At 29.2% G+C, this 14,298-nt stretch overlaps 1 protein-coding gene and 1 pseudogene across 1 annotated transcript; both read left to right on the forward strand.

Annotated features, from left to right (window-relative positions):
* Positions 1 to 1,120: 1,120 nt before the first annotated feature.
* LOC103873684 lies at positions 1,121 to 12,001 on the forward strand (annotated as a pseudogene).
* Positions 10,190 to 11,835, forward strand: LOC103873683. The gene is made up of 3 exons (XM_033273509.1): positions 10,190 to 10,333; positions 10,577 to 10,586; positions 11,396 to 11,835. The coding sequence occupies exons 1-3, from the start codon at positions 10,190 to 10,192 to the stop codon at positions 11,833 to 11,835; spliced, it is 594 nt and encodes a 197-aa protein (XP_033129400.1).
* Positions 12,002 to 14,298: the final 2,297 nt, after the last annotated feature.

Consider the following 14,298-nt stretch of genomic DNA (forward strand, 5'->3'; position numbering starts at 1 on the left):
TCTCTTCTTCTCTCTTCTCTCTCTCTCTCTCTCTCTCTTCTCTCCTCTCTTCTCTCTCTCTCTCTCCTCTCTCTCTCTCTCTCTCTCTCTCTCTCTCTCTCTCTCTCTCTCTCTCTCTCTCTCTCTCTCTCTCTCTTTCTCTCTCTCTTTAGCATCTATAAGAATAAAAGATTGAAATGATTTCCTGCGGTTTATAAGGGTATGGGTGTTTCTGATTATCTTCTCTCTCTCTTGCAGTTTATTCATATGGTTGCTACGATTTAGGTTAGTTCACGGTGATCCGGATTGCAGCCTACTAATGCGCCGAGATGGAAGCTTGGATTCATTCGAAAGGCAAGTTCCGAGTTCTTTACTCTTAGAACATACTCTTGCAAATTCATCGAGATTGATTTTGTCTCTCGCGATAAGCTGGAGGTTTATTGTTGGATAAATTGCATCGATAGGACAAGGCCCATCGAGTAAACAAATGCCAACCTAATTGACTTAAAAGCGGTCAAAGAAACATGCTGACTTGGAGAAAAAAAAAGAAAAAAAAAGAAAAAAATCAACAATAAAAGGAGAAGACCAAAGACGAGACATGAGACATTTACAAACAGATCAATAAATGTCTTTCAAAATAATTCACCATCTAACTTGTGCCTTCAACTCGTATCTGTTGAATTCAAGTTAAACAAAAATTGAATTAAAAATTGAAGAAAAATAGTGGGTATGAACAATTTAAAAAAAAATAGACTTAGAAAATAATAAGTAGGAAGACATTAATGGAATGAAAAAAATCATTGATCATCAGTATTTTGTTTTTGAGCATTTAATACAATGTTGGACCATGAGTCATATGTTTTACTGGTTCATCATTCAATCCGGTTTTTAAAACTGCAGTGAAGAAAAGCAGTTAATTATTTTTTCCTATTAAACTTTTTGAATTGTTTTGATCCATCAAAATTATGTTATCTTTTATCAAGAAAGACAAGTTAAGCTATTAATGAGCTTCTCCGAATGATCCAACCATTTCTTCATAATGTAATTTTTCACTTTCTTCTCGTCGCCTCCAAATATATTGCACAATGCCTCAACGTAGTAAGTTGGGAACTTCCCGTTCATTTTCAAGAAGAACATAATAATGCGTGTCTCGTCTCTGCATAACTGGTCTTTCATAACATCGAATTGAGAAGTGTGGGAAGGCGAAGAAGAGAGTGATAGAGCAATTTTTCTTCGTATGCAATTTTTCTAGGAAATATAAACCTTTGGCCGGAGCTTCTCACGCCAAAGGAATCATCCTTGAGCTCATGTAAGACATAGAATATGCTTCTTTATCTGGTTTTTTTTGGTGTGGACATTGTTGATGATGAGTGATTCTCTGTATGTTTGATTATGCAGAGGAATGGAGGCTAAGCAGCCAAACTATGGTATATGTAAGTGTGTTAGAATACAACTTGTCAAGAATGGAAAGAAGATTGCTGCTTTTGTCCCCAACGATGGTTGTTTGAACCTCATTGAGCCAAATGTAAGCTGAATGAATAAAGCCTTTTGTAACCATTTATGATTAGTTTTGTCAAAGGTTGAATTCATGTTTTGTGTTATGTTGTTTGCAGGACGAGGTTTTTATCTCTGGATTTGGGCGTAAGGGTCATGCTGTGGGAGATATTCCATGAGTAAGGTACAAGGTCGTCATGGTTTCTGGTGTTTTACTCTCTTCTCTCTACAAGGACAAGAAGGAGAAGCCAAAGTCTTAAAACAAAACCCTCAAAGCTTTTGAATTTTATTTTTGATGGCATAAACACTTTTCAGTATTTAAGTTAAATAAAAGAACTCTTGTGTTCTATTCTACTTTCGGATTCAGTAACTTGGTGTGTTAAATCTTGTATTCTGATTAGCATTTGAGTTTAGTTTAATCAACCTTATAATATGGCATGGAATTCTATTACTAATCCAAAACAAGTGATACATATCACTACATAAAGATGCTACTCATTCGTAATCATGTCAATTATAAAAATCATAGAGATAAACAAAAGTCACACAGCCAGCTTACAAACTGAATAAGGTACCCAAACAAGTTTAAGATCAGATCAGTGACCGATCAAAATACACCAGAAACTAAACAGACCATATCTAATATACATAAATAATTTTATAATCAATTATACATTTTAACTCATACAAGCTTTTAACAATAATCTACTGTAAAAACCAAATTTAGTAAAACATAAGATAATCCACTAAAGTATATAAAATTAAACAAAACATTATGTAAATTTATTTACAAGTTTGTTTCTTTTCTACTAACAATGAAAAAAAAGAACCTCATGGGTTTTTTATGATCATCCAACTACACAAAGTCACAAGAAATGATGTAATGTCACATCCATTTCTTAATATATAATTAAAACATAGATTACTTACCAAAATAAAATCATCTTGAACCTTTTAACAAGAAGAAAATAATCATATTTTAAAAAATAATCAGTAATAATAATTTTAAAAAATCATAACTAATTTTTCAGATAACATGGTATATTTAGTCTTCATATACAATAACATGCACAAAATTTAACTATTATGTATATTTCTAAATAATAACAATTTGTATTAAATATTTACTCTAATTACTTAAATTATTTCTTAATTTTCATCACGTCCGTTGGGTGGACCGGCCCTAATATATAAATATAATTTGCTAGTTATGCTCTTGTTATTTAAAGGACTAGAGGACCTACGAAAATAGACTTATCCTCAAAGCAAATGGCGTACTTTAACCTTTTTTTCTTTTAATTTCCGTGTCGACCGGAAAAAAGAAGAAGTTTACATGATTTTAGGAGTGTATGATATTAGAAAGTGTGCTTTTGAGCACATAGATTCTCCTCTCTTAACTGTCTACTAGATCTTAATCCGCGTTTTGAAAGCGTTTCAAAGCGTGAAATATTTTATAATTAAATATTTTATCACCAATGTTACAAATGTTTTATTAATTTGTATGAATTATTTTCTGTTTAAATCAACGATTTTATATCCAACCTAGATCAGTAGACAAACCGGTAAATCCGATGATATGATATGCAATTCAGTTCAGATTTTAATAAATATTCATTATTTAAAAACTCTTTAAAACTCACAGAAAAATCTGCTAGGACCTGAGGTTAACAAGCTGAACCGATGGATGACTGATACGTAACCCAATTTTTAAAAAATTTGTTATTTAAAAATTTAAGTTAATTTAATGTTTGCATTAGATATTCAAATACTTTTTAATTTTAATATTTTTATTATATGTCGTAACTCCAACTTGTCACAAAAAAATGTTTAAATTATTATTTTGTATTTATGTAAAATGAAAAAAAATAACGAAAATTGATTTAAAAACTTTACTATTTTTAACATATTTTTTGTATTTTTAAATTGATATATATAATCATATATTACAATTAATTGAACTATTGATCTATGGTTCACCCGGTGTCAACCCAATAACCCATAGACCAAAATAGTTAGTCTAATGTCAGGATCGGGTCTTGAAACATTGATTTAAACATATTTTTACTCTTTATATTTTCTTATAATATACATTAATTTAGTTTTACCAAAATGATATATGAATTATATAGTGATTATTTATATATTGATCATATCTCAAAAGATAATATTATTTATTGGTTGATCATATCTTTACTTTGTTTGATCTTCTAAAATTAATTGTTTTTGCTTGTTCTATAATTTTTGATATCCATTTGATAATACCTGTAAAATTTGTAGGCCCTTTTAGACTCCATTTGTCAGAGACAATGTACATAATGATGTGGGATTACTTCTTCCGAGAGAAAGAGAAGGATTCACAAAAGCGGCATGTTACAAAGAGCATAACAATTTAGCACCCTGAAACAAACATTAAAAGTTAACAATATTAAAATTCCATGATATTTAAAAATAACAATATTATGGTTTAAAGTTTCAAAAAATAGTATATGGAATTTGGTTAACCTTTTTGTTTGAAGAAATTATCTACAATGTTTCACCAAATTTGTCATTGAATTCCTTCCATGTGTGAATGACCTTAACTTGAATGCACCAAGTTGTTCCGAAGCTTAATTTCAGAAAGATATGACAACACTCTTTTTAGAAGACATTCTGTATGAGATATTGTTCTGATTCTTGTGTTATACATAAGGTTAAAATGGTTGTATATATAGCGAATGGGTAAGTGGTTTAGAAAGGGATCTCACGAATGGAAAATAGGAGATGAGAATTGAGAATATTTGGTTAGTTCAGAATATTACTTGGAATATACTACTTTAATGATCTTAATATATTTTGTATCTACATTGTTACAAACTATGTTCTTCAAATAACAAATATAGTTAGTTAGCTGTTCAAATAGAAATATTGTTGTTAGATATTAACTTCGTGTTTGTGAAGCTACTGTTTGAATTTGGTATGAAAAATTAAAACTAATAAAAGCAAAAGACATGCATTATATTCCATAAATAGTGTTTTGAAATTGGGTTTATGTAGATAGGTTAACGTATACTGTTAGTTTGGATTTTATCATATTTTTATTTTTTGAAAATATATTAATACATATATCCTATAGCACTTAAATATAATATACACTTAAACACACCATAACATGATACTTTGTTGTAAAATTAAAAAAAAAAACGTAAGTGTAGTTTCTTTCAACAATGTCAACTATCAAAAAACTAAATGATGTTTCGATAGGTTTCCTTTCGTTTGAGTTTCCATAAATCACTTTGGAGCTTCGTTATATAATGTTAAGGGTTAGGATAGTATAGGGGTATATGACTTACCAACATATAAAATATCATCCATCCCCTACATGTGTCTTTAGTGAGTTTCAATCAAGACACTTTAGTTGCTGATAAAGTAAAGCGGAATAGTAAGTGTAACATCATATTTCCTCTCTTAGCATGCCTTATGTATTAGAATGAGTGATGAAATAAGAGGAATGGCGATGTGATGTGATGTTGTATTTCGATAATACATGTGTTTCAAATTTAGGTGGGTAGTTAAATGATAACTGGAACGTGATATTAAGCGTGTATATTATTTAGTTAGCATTAATTTAGTTGGTCTTTTTTATTTGACGATTTTACCCTTAATGAAGAATCTTTTAGAAAATGTTATAATATGTATTTGATAGCGTTACTGAAACCATTTAAATAATGTTTTTGGCGCTTAAGTATAATTTCTGCTAATTATTGGCGGAATCAGTGTTTTATGTTTCCGTTCACTTAATTTTCAAAATAGTATTAATTAATTGATATTTTGGGTTTTCTATATAATAGCGTTTATTTAATGCTATTATATAGTACGGAAAATTCAAACTCATCTACGATAGCAGTTCAGTAAAATGTGCTATAACAATGTGATATTAATGTGGATTGTTTTTAGTGAATCCAAGATGAACAAGTCAACAACACCTTTGCCAAGTTTCATTCAATCAGAGAAGATCTCACTATCGAATTTACCCCCAAACACTTAAGGAATCACTGCTAAAGAACTGTGACGACCATCTTCACTAAAACCCAGACTACAGAAGATCCAACCGTTGAAATCCAAATTTCTTCGTTGAAATTTTAACTCACTGATTGAAAACGTTTCCCACAAAATATCAACCCGATCAGGATCTCTCTAAACATGCCTTGACAAATCCGATGAAGTTTTCTTCATTTTTTCCTCTCTCTTTTGTTTAAGGAGTCTTCTTGAAAAAAAAAATTATGTCAAGTCTAACTACATAAATTAAGTTAAGAAATTTTATATAGTGTTTTACTGATTTCTAATGCCCAATATTAATTTCATAGACTAATATTAATAGCCCAACTTCAAGTTTGGCTATTACCAACCAAACCCATTAAATTTTCCTTTGTGTAGAAGGAATCCAACAAAGAGAAATAATGATGATTAGAGATCATTAACGGAAAGCGTGAGTCACAAATAAAGACAAAAGAGAAGGAAAGAGTTGTCAGCAATCCATCCATCCAGGTGCTGAGAGAGAGAGAGAGAGAGAGAGAGAGAGAGAGAGAGAGAGAGAGAGAGAGAGAGAGAGAGAGAGAGAAGAACCTGTAGATGCAAAAGATGGTGGTAGCTTAGTTGTGAGATTTGGTGCAATGGTGGCTGCTTTTGTAAGCAAATCTGCAACTACAAAAAAAGAAGATTTTAAACCGAGATAGAAAAGCAGAGAGTAGGAAATCAATAAAAAGTGAGATGGATACAGAGCACATACTGCATAACTTAGTCAACTTCAAGAAGTTCAGTTCTCAAATATAGAAAAAGCGTTGTTCTAGCAGACGTAACACTACGGTTTTATCCTGGATTGAAAATAACTAGTATTACCCCTCTACCAAAGTTAGTTTACTGTTTTTAGATTTTTTTGATCATTTTCATATTTTTCAATCAGAATAAATTATTATTTAAAATATTATATGAACAGTGGCACATAAATAGTAGAGGTTCCTCCATTAAGAAAAAAAGAAGGGATAAAACATATATCAATATAAATGGATACATGTTTGCAAAACATTTTAAAATACCAAAAAATAAAATATAGTTTAAATACTTTATTTGATCCCTTAAATTTTTTGTGATGATTTTATAATAACAGATAATTTAATTTATGTAAATTTAAGTATGATGAATCTAATAAATTTGCTATTTTATTTTTTACAGTTGAAAATAAATGTTGCATTTATATTTTATGTTAGTTTACCAAACATCTTTTTGTAAAAGGACACATTTGAAATTAACCCACATTACTTATTTTGATACTTTGTTAAATTTAGAAGATTAAATTTTCCAACTTTAGTTTGCTTTTTATTAAATTATAATTAATTATCTAGCAGTAATTAAGTAACATAAACTGACCTTTGGATTCAGAGATGCAAGGTCTGTGATACATCCAACAATAGTTTTAGGAGAATGCTGAAAAATAATTGATTCAATGAAGGAAATATTTATCAACAAATAAAAAAAAGTACATAATGAAAAACAGGCAAAACCTTCTTTGCCAGGCTAAAACATGATGCTCCATTTAGTCCCTTTTCATGTGAATAATTTTGATTGTGATCCATCCCATCTCTCCAAACTGTGACCTACACTGCATGTAAATCAATTGATATAGGAAGTTTATAAGTTATATACTGCAGTGAATAGTGATCTAAAATTGAATCTCTTTAAAAAATACCATACCAGCATACATCTTCCTATAATTCCATTGTACTGATCTAAAATCTCGTCGATTGATATTATTCAGACAATGAATAAATAAAGTTTTGATCTGGTACAGAGAATAAAAAAGAAGACAGGAAGAAACATGTCGATGTCAAAACTGGAATTTAAGAGATAATACATGTTGTTTTGATAGAGAAGATTGAAAGAAACAGAAAAAAACAAAGAATAATTAGTAGATCAGAGAATCATATAGAAGAGGAAAACAGTTTGAAAAATCAAGGTCATATGATTTTGAACATGGGTAGATGCAATATCCTTAGAAAATTTAGGATCTATGTGCTGAAATTTAGGAATCGGTTTTTTTTTTTAAATCAATTGTTTTTTTAATATTTTGTATTTTCCATATGTCAAATTTTGATTTGTCAAATGACTTGTGCTTTAGTATATAAAGGATATGTGAAAGGAAACAACTTTTTTTGAATGTATTTTTCATTTTATTATATAATTTTCAGTAAATTATTATTTGTTGACTAAATTTTTTATCAAGCTCAAGTTATGATATGTATTTTCACTATTTTTTTTATAATTTGATAGTTTTTGTTTTTCAAACTGATTCTTTTTAAGTTTAGTTTCGATTATTTATTAATTTGTGGTTGTGGTTTCTTCTCATTAGCTTGGTGGCCAAAAAAGAAAAAAACATTTCTTGATAAAAAATGTTTTTGCTGGCATAAGTTTGATGAAAAGTGGAAACAATAGCTTAAATGTATTTTTCTCATTTTTATTCTTATGAATATTCTCTATTAATTTTTTGAAATCTATGTTTTTAGATTATATTATGTATTTTAACTAAATTATCATATATTGATAAAAGATTGATGTTGATAGGATTGCAAATAAAATAATGATTAAAATAGGTTTATGGTTTATTATATGTTTTGTTAATTGATTTGGTCTAAATGTAAAGATGATGAAAAATTTAAGATACATATTAAATTTTTTAAACTATACTTAGGTATCAAATTTTTATATAATTTCTTGATGAGTTGGCTTGAATAAAAATTACTTTTACACATGTGTCATTCATAGGTAAACTTTCCAATTGATTTTTTTATTTGATTGGTCGATGTTTTTTGTTTATTTATTTATTTAATTTGTCTAACCAATAAAATAAACCATAAACAAACTTGTATAAGTTAACAAACAATGCAAAATATGTTATGAAGAAAAATATATCCCTCAATTTATGGCAAATATGTTGTCAAACACACCCAATAATAAAATTTAACATGAAACATTTGATTGAATAAGAATCATCTGAATATTTTATATCTTCAATTTAGAGTAATCTTATATAATTTTCAACAAAAGCGAAAAATGAATATATGGTCAAAGTTATGATCATAAAGATTAATCTGATATAAATTTATCTTATCTTATTTTAAATGATTTTGATTAATGTAGTTGTTAATAAATACAAAAAATGGTATAATTTAAAATTCATAAATCATTTATCTTACAAAATAAAAAACAAGTTCACTTAAATTTCTATTTAGAATAAATTTTATCATTAGAGAGTTATAATATACATTTATTGTAAATTGAACATATTTTATAGTATTTAATGTATACTCGTTTTATATTTAAATGTATGGGTTTTATATAAATATATGTTCCATTTATATGAAGCGATAAAAAGGAAAACATTAAATTTATGGTTTATAAGGGATGTAATATAATAAATTGGCGTTAGACAACCACAAATTTTAAACACTACACAACATATAAATTTTATTATATTGTAAGTAATTAAATTGAAGCATATACTAACTATTTTTAATTTAGTTGTTGATAAAAAGACAAATAATATACTATAAAGTCTTGTATGTATGAAAAAGTAATAAAATAATGAAAGTAAACAAATAAATCAAATATTTATTTTGAAAGATATATAATAAATAAATTTTACATTTAATCTGTAAAATATAAATATATCTTAGAGTGACAAAAATACGTTAAAACTATTATATTATATATTAAATTTTTAAAAGTAATTATATTTGCGTAATCACGGACAATCACCTAGTATGTACTTGTTTTTGCATTTTAATGGATTTGAAAATCTGAATTAAATCTAGTGTTATTAGTTCTATGATTTTCAAATCTGTATTAAAATCATGTGTTATTGGTTTAATGATTCATAAATTCTATATCAAATCAAGTGTTATTCTATCGTACAGATTTACTAATAAATTTGATTTTTAATGGCTTTGAATGGATTTGTTTGGATTTTTTTGTTTAAAATACAAAGACTCAAATCCGAGGGAAAACTTCCGGATTTGTAAATACTAATCCGAAAATTTTTAAAATCTGCATAGTTTACTTGGATTTATAAATACTACATGGATTTCTAAATCAATCAAAATATCACAATACTAAAAGTAAAAGCCGGATATGGTGAGCAGGGAGCGTGCCACGTCATCAAAAATAATCAGCCAATCAGAAAATTTAAATCTGCAATGTCAGCTTAAGTTGAGATTGATAAATACGTAAAGGCCCAGTTTCAGCCTACTTCTCCCACCACCGTATATCATAAAATTTCTTATTTACTTCTTCTCTCTTGATTACCTCTTCGTATCCTCTTCGTATCTTCACTCCGTCTCCGTATTTGCGTCCATCCGTCTCTTCTCTAATTGGTTCAACTGCATCAGGTTTTGGAAATCGAAGTGTATGCCATTTTTTTAATTTGGAGTTTAAGGCTGAGCTTGATGATAGAATCGTTTGATCATAAACCCAGGTACGACGTAATCCTTTGAATCACAAGTTATTACATTCACAATTCGATTTATTAAGATGTTTATGTGAAAATCAGTTTAGCAATTTACGAAAACGGAGACGAGATCTAGACGGCAGAGAAATAGAGTTGAATGGAAGAGGATATGCAAGAAGATGTTCGAAAGAAGCAGCTCTAAGGTGGAAATTTATGGGACCTCTGCTTCCGACAGAAACGATGCTGACCCATGATGACGGAGTCGCCGATGCTGGTGGGAGCAACAGTGGAAAGATTCTCACGGTCAAAAGAAGGCTAAAAGTACATAGAGGTTACATTTTCTTTATGACAATCAGAATCGTTGGTGGTGATCGTAGCCTAAAGGTATAACTTGATTTAGGTTCCCTTAATATGCTCGACTTTGAGAGAATATAGTTTTCTCTCATAAGTCATAACCTCAATCTTATTGTATTTGTCCAAAACCAAAACTATATATCAATCATTTTTATTGGCTTTTGATCATTAGGAACTTCAGATGCTTCTGCAGCTGCACAAGAGAGATGAAATCTGAGTGATTTTGCCAAGCCTCTTGGGCGATGAAAATTTTGTTATGTTATGTCTTGCTAGGTAAAGGCAGGTCAGTATAACTTTCATTCATTCCCTATCTTTGTTGGAGTTTGTTGTTCATGTTATACAAACACAATTTAACCTTTGTTCAAATCTGTTCATTGTTTTTCCAACCAAATTCTCACACATATATGCAAATATGAAACAAGATTCTTTCCAATACCCTGCTTCACCAAATTCAAGTTGAACATCATCTCAAAAGAGAAATAGAGGTTCAGTCTCATCTCGAGTCTCATCTCATGAGTGGCGTTTCAGACATATTTTGAGGTATATGAAACATATTATTAGTACATTTTTTCCTTCAGTTCAGTGAATCTTTTAGGACTTCTGTGGTGGTTGATGTTTTTGAAGTTGTTATGACAACACAAAGTCATTTGCTTCAAAGTGAATGAAGCGTGTTCATCAGCTCCAAGAGGCTGGTTTCATCATGATGTTCTTCACTTCAGGTATATATGTTTGTTTCATTGATGTGAAATATCTAACTCTTATGTAAGGGTGAGAATGGAGAAATACATGTGGCTGTAAGACGTCCAATGTGACAGCAGGGAAATGTGCCATCTTCTGTTATCTCGAGCCACAACGTGCATCTTGGAGTATTTTCAACCGGATGACACACCATTTCAACAGGTACCATGTTTACAGTTTACTGTAAACCAGCAAGATCTATGATTTTAAGTTTAACTAACATGACAACTTTGATTCTTCTCTGTGTCTGATGCCTACAATGTTACTTAATGTTAATACATTGTTGTTTTGTTTGAGACAAGACTTGTCCATCAGAGTGTTAAAATAGCTACTCTATAATCATGAAATTTAAAGCTGATATGAAATTCGGATGTTCTGCTCCTGTAGTAGCTCCAAGAGTTGTGCTTTCTAAAACGGTGTTTGTCAAAAGCCTTCGCCTTCAGCCTTTACCTCCAAAGATTTTCTTGATTGCTCTCATGTGGATGGCTTCAGACGTGCCTCCTGGTGTTTGTAGAGAACACACCGTCAATTTTTCAAGTTCATGGTTTGTGGCGGTCCATGCTGTTGTGCCTTTCATACCTATGCTCGGAAACTCTGTGCTGATGCCTAAAGCAGCCATGGCTAAAACCATCGGAGCATCGATCTTGGGACAGCTCATTAGTCAAGAGCTGAACATTACCGTCTCGGAGCAGCAGCTGCGAATAAAGTTTCTGAAAGTTAACAAGATCTATGATGGTTCAGACGTTGCCAAAGGAAATTGTGCTGATGGGGAAGGAGTGACAGATGGTTATTAGTTATTACTTATTACAATGTAATAGTATAGGCCTCGACCACAAGCTTTAATCATTTCAAAGAAGAAATATGAAATGATTTTTCTCTAATGTATATGACTATAAATGAGGATACCAGATGAGAAAAATATTGATAGAGAAGCTATTGAAAAGGTCAAATTATGTAGTTCTCAAAGTTGTCACAGAGTTAACCAATGTAAAATAATGCACATTGTAAAGAAAAAGGGCATGAGTAAAATATTTCCTTAACTCTAAATTTATTAAATTGTTTTATCAATTAAATAAGAGACAAATAAAGAAGATGTGCATACCTTTTAAGTAATTAAAAATCATTAATTAATGATAACAGACATAACAAATAATGATGATTTTCTTTTCATCACTGCAGTATTAGCCAACTAAAATTTTAAATATATACAATTTGCTAAGCAAATATTACAAAATATGTAGAGTCCAACTAACATTGAAATACATACAATAATATTTTTTTGTTTAATCGTAAATACTATTTAGTAAATATGTGAAATTTGTGCATTTTACTATCTTCATTTGTATTATTTTGAAAGTTGAAAAATATTTAAGATTTAATAAAACTTTCAAGATTAAATATAGTAGTAGCTAAAATATTATAGGAAATAATAACAAAAAAAATGTATTGACTTTGTTTACATTTGGATATAAGACTAATATTCAAAACATATTTAATTTGATGGTGCTATGTTTTTTCAAAACTCTATAATGACAAAAAAAAAAAGCATATATACCTAAATAAAGTACATAGAGTAACTTGGTGATAGCTCACAACTAGGAATGACTATAGAAGTACCTATAACCATTCTGAAAATCCTTTGCAATTGTAGCAATTTTTTATAGTCAACTTTGATGCATAATTAACTTCTTCCCGACATTAGAGATTTAGAGGTTAGGAAGTCACTTTTAAAAATACTTAATCCAATCTCCCAAACGAATTGTTTTAATTTTTAAATATTTTGATTGCTTTTTAAGAAGCAAGCTTGGAACCTTTAAAAAAAATAGCAAGCTTAAAATTTAAAACAAATAAGGTTATTCCTTAACCTCTTCGATGATTTTTTTTTTTTGATGAAATATCAAATTCATTGATCAAGCAAAGAATGTTATTTACATAAGTATGGCTACTTTACTATCTTTATGTATGAACCACTTCTTTTTCACATACTAAGCTGGAACCAACGGCTGAGTAATCCTCCATATTTGTGATCGAATCTGTATTTGAGTGAAGAGATTTTGTTTCTCACTGCCTTATCAATGCGCCGTCGCATATGATCAGTGGTAACTCTGCTTTGCTGATGACGCCTCCCATTCCTTTCTCTCCAAATGTGGTAAATTGTGGTCTGCAACAAAAGTTTCAACAAAACCATGGAGATGTGAAGCTTAAACTTTGAGACTGACCAACCATCTTTGTTCAAGGAGCTGCGAAGTATGAGTAATTGGATATATAAAGTTGTCCATATTTAGATTAGTTCATAAACAACCATAGAACAAGATTAATTAGTTCATAAACAATTCTTTCATTCTTTTGTAAAGGGTCCATATTTTTATCAATAAATTTAATTTTAAAAAAAGTTATCGTGGTAACAACCATTATCTCCATAATATATTTTAAAAAAAAAATTAAAGGTTTAATACATACTAATTAATAATTCTTATTTATATAAAAGTAATTACTTCCTTCATTATCACACGGTTTTATTTTGACAAAACAATAAAAATCATCCAAAATTTCAAAGGAAGAATAAGAGTAAAGTACAATAGATGGGTTAGAGGTTAGACCAACTAATAAGAAGATTTAAGATGGTAATAAGATTATAATCAAGGAAACACAGTTAAGGACAATTTCCTGACGTCTGATGAATTGTCTATGTATTCTAAACTCAGTTTTGGTATTTGTATCAAATAAGAAAATTTTTATAACAAAAGTGCGAGAAAAAAAATTATATGCAGCATTCAAACAACAAAAATCAGAACATGTTTCATTTCATATATTATATCTATGGGTGGACAAAAAAATCGAACCAAACAGAAACCGATCCAAACCAAGCCAAAATCTATTATCAAATAGTTTGGATAAAGATGTTTCCAACCCGAACACACCGAACCAAGTAAAACCGAATCGAAAAACCAATGTATTTTTTATTATTATTTGAATTAAAGATAGTAGCAGTATACAATATACTAAAATCCTAAAACTAAAGTCATTGTTAATTTTATTAACTATGTTGGGGTTTTTAATTTTCTATGCACTTTAGTTAATTTTGGTTTAATTGTGTTCTTATAATTTTTTGTGTGGTTTTTTTAAATTTTTGTTTCAGTTTTATATTATATTTAATTTACATAGTTTATTTTTAAAAAGCATTATTAATGATTTTTTTATTAATTTTCTGTTTACTCAGTTAACTTTGATTTGATTATGTTATTATAAACTTTTTG

The sequence above is a fragment of the Brassica rapa genome, chromosome A06, assembly GCF_000309985.2.
Source record: "Brassica rapa cultivar Chiifu-401-42 chromosome A06, CAAS_Brap_v3.01, whole genome shotgun sequence".
Classification (NCBI taxonomy): Eukaryota; Viridiplantae; Streptophyta; class Magnoliopsida; order Brassicales; family Brassicaceae; genus Brassica; species Brassica rapa.

What these genes read in the sequence shown, in the direction of transcription:
- LOC103873683 (XM_033273509.1), top strand. Translation starts at nt 10,190, where the DNA reads ATGCTGACCCATGATGACGGAGTCGCCGATGCTGGTGGGAGCAACAGT.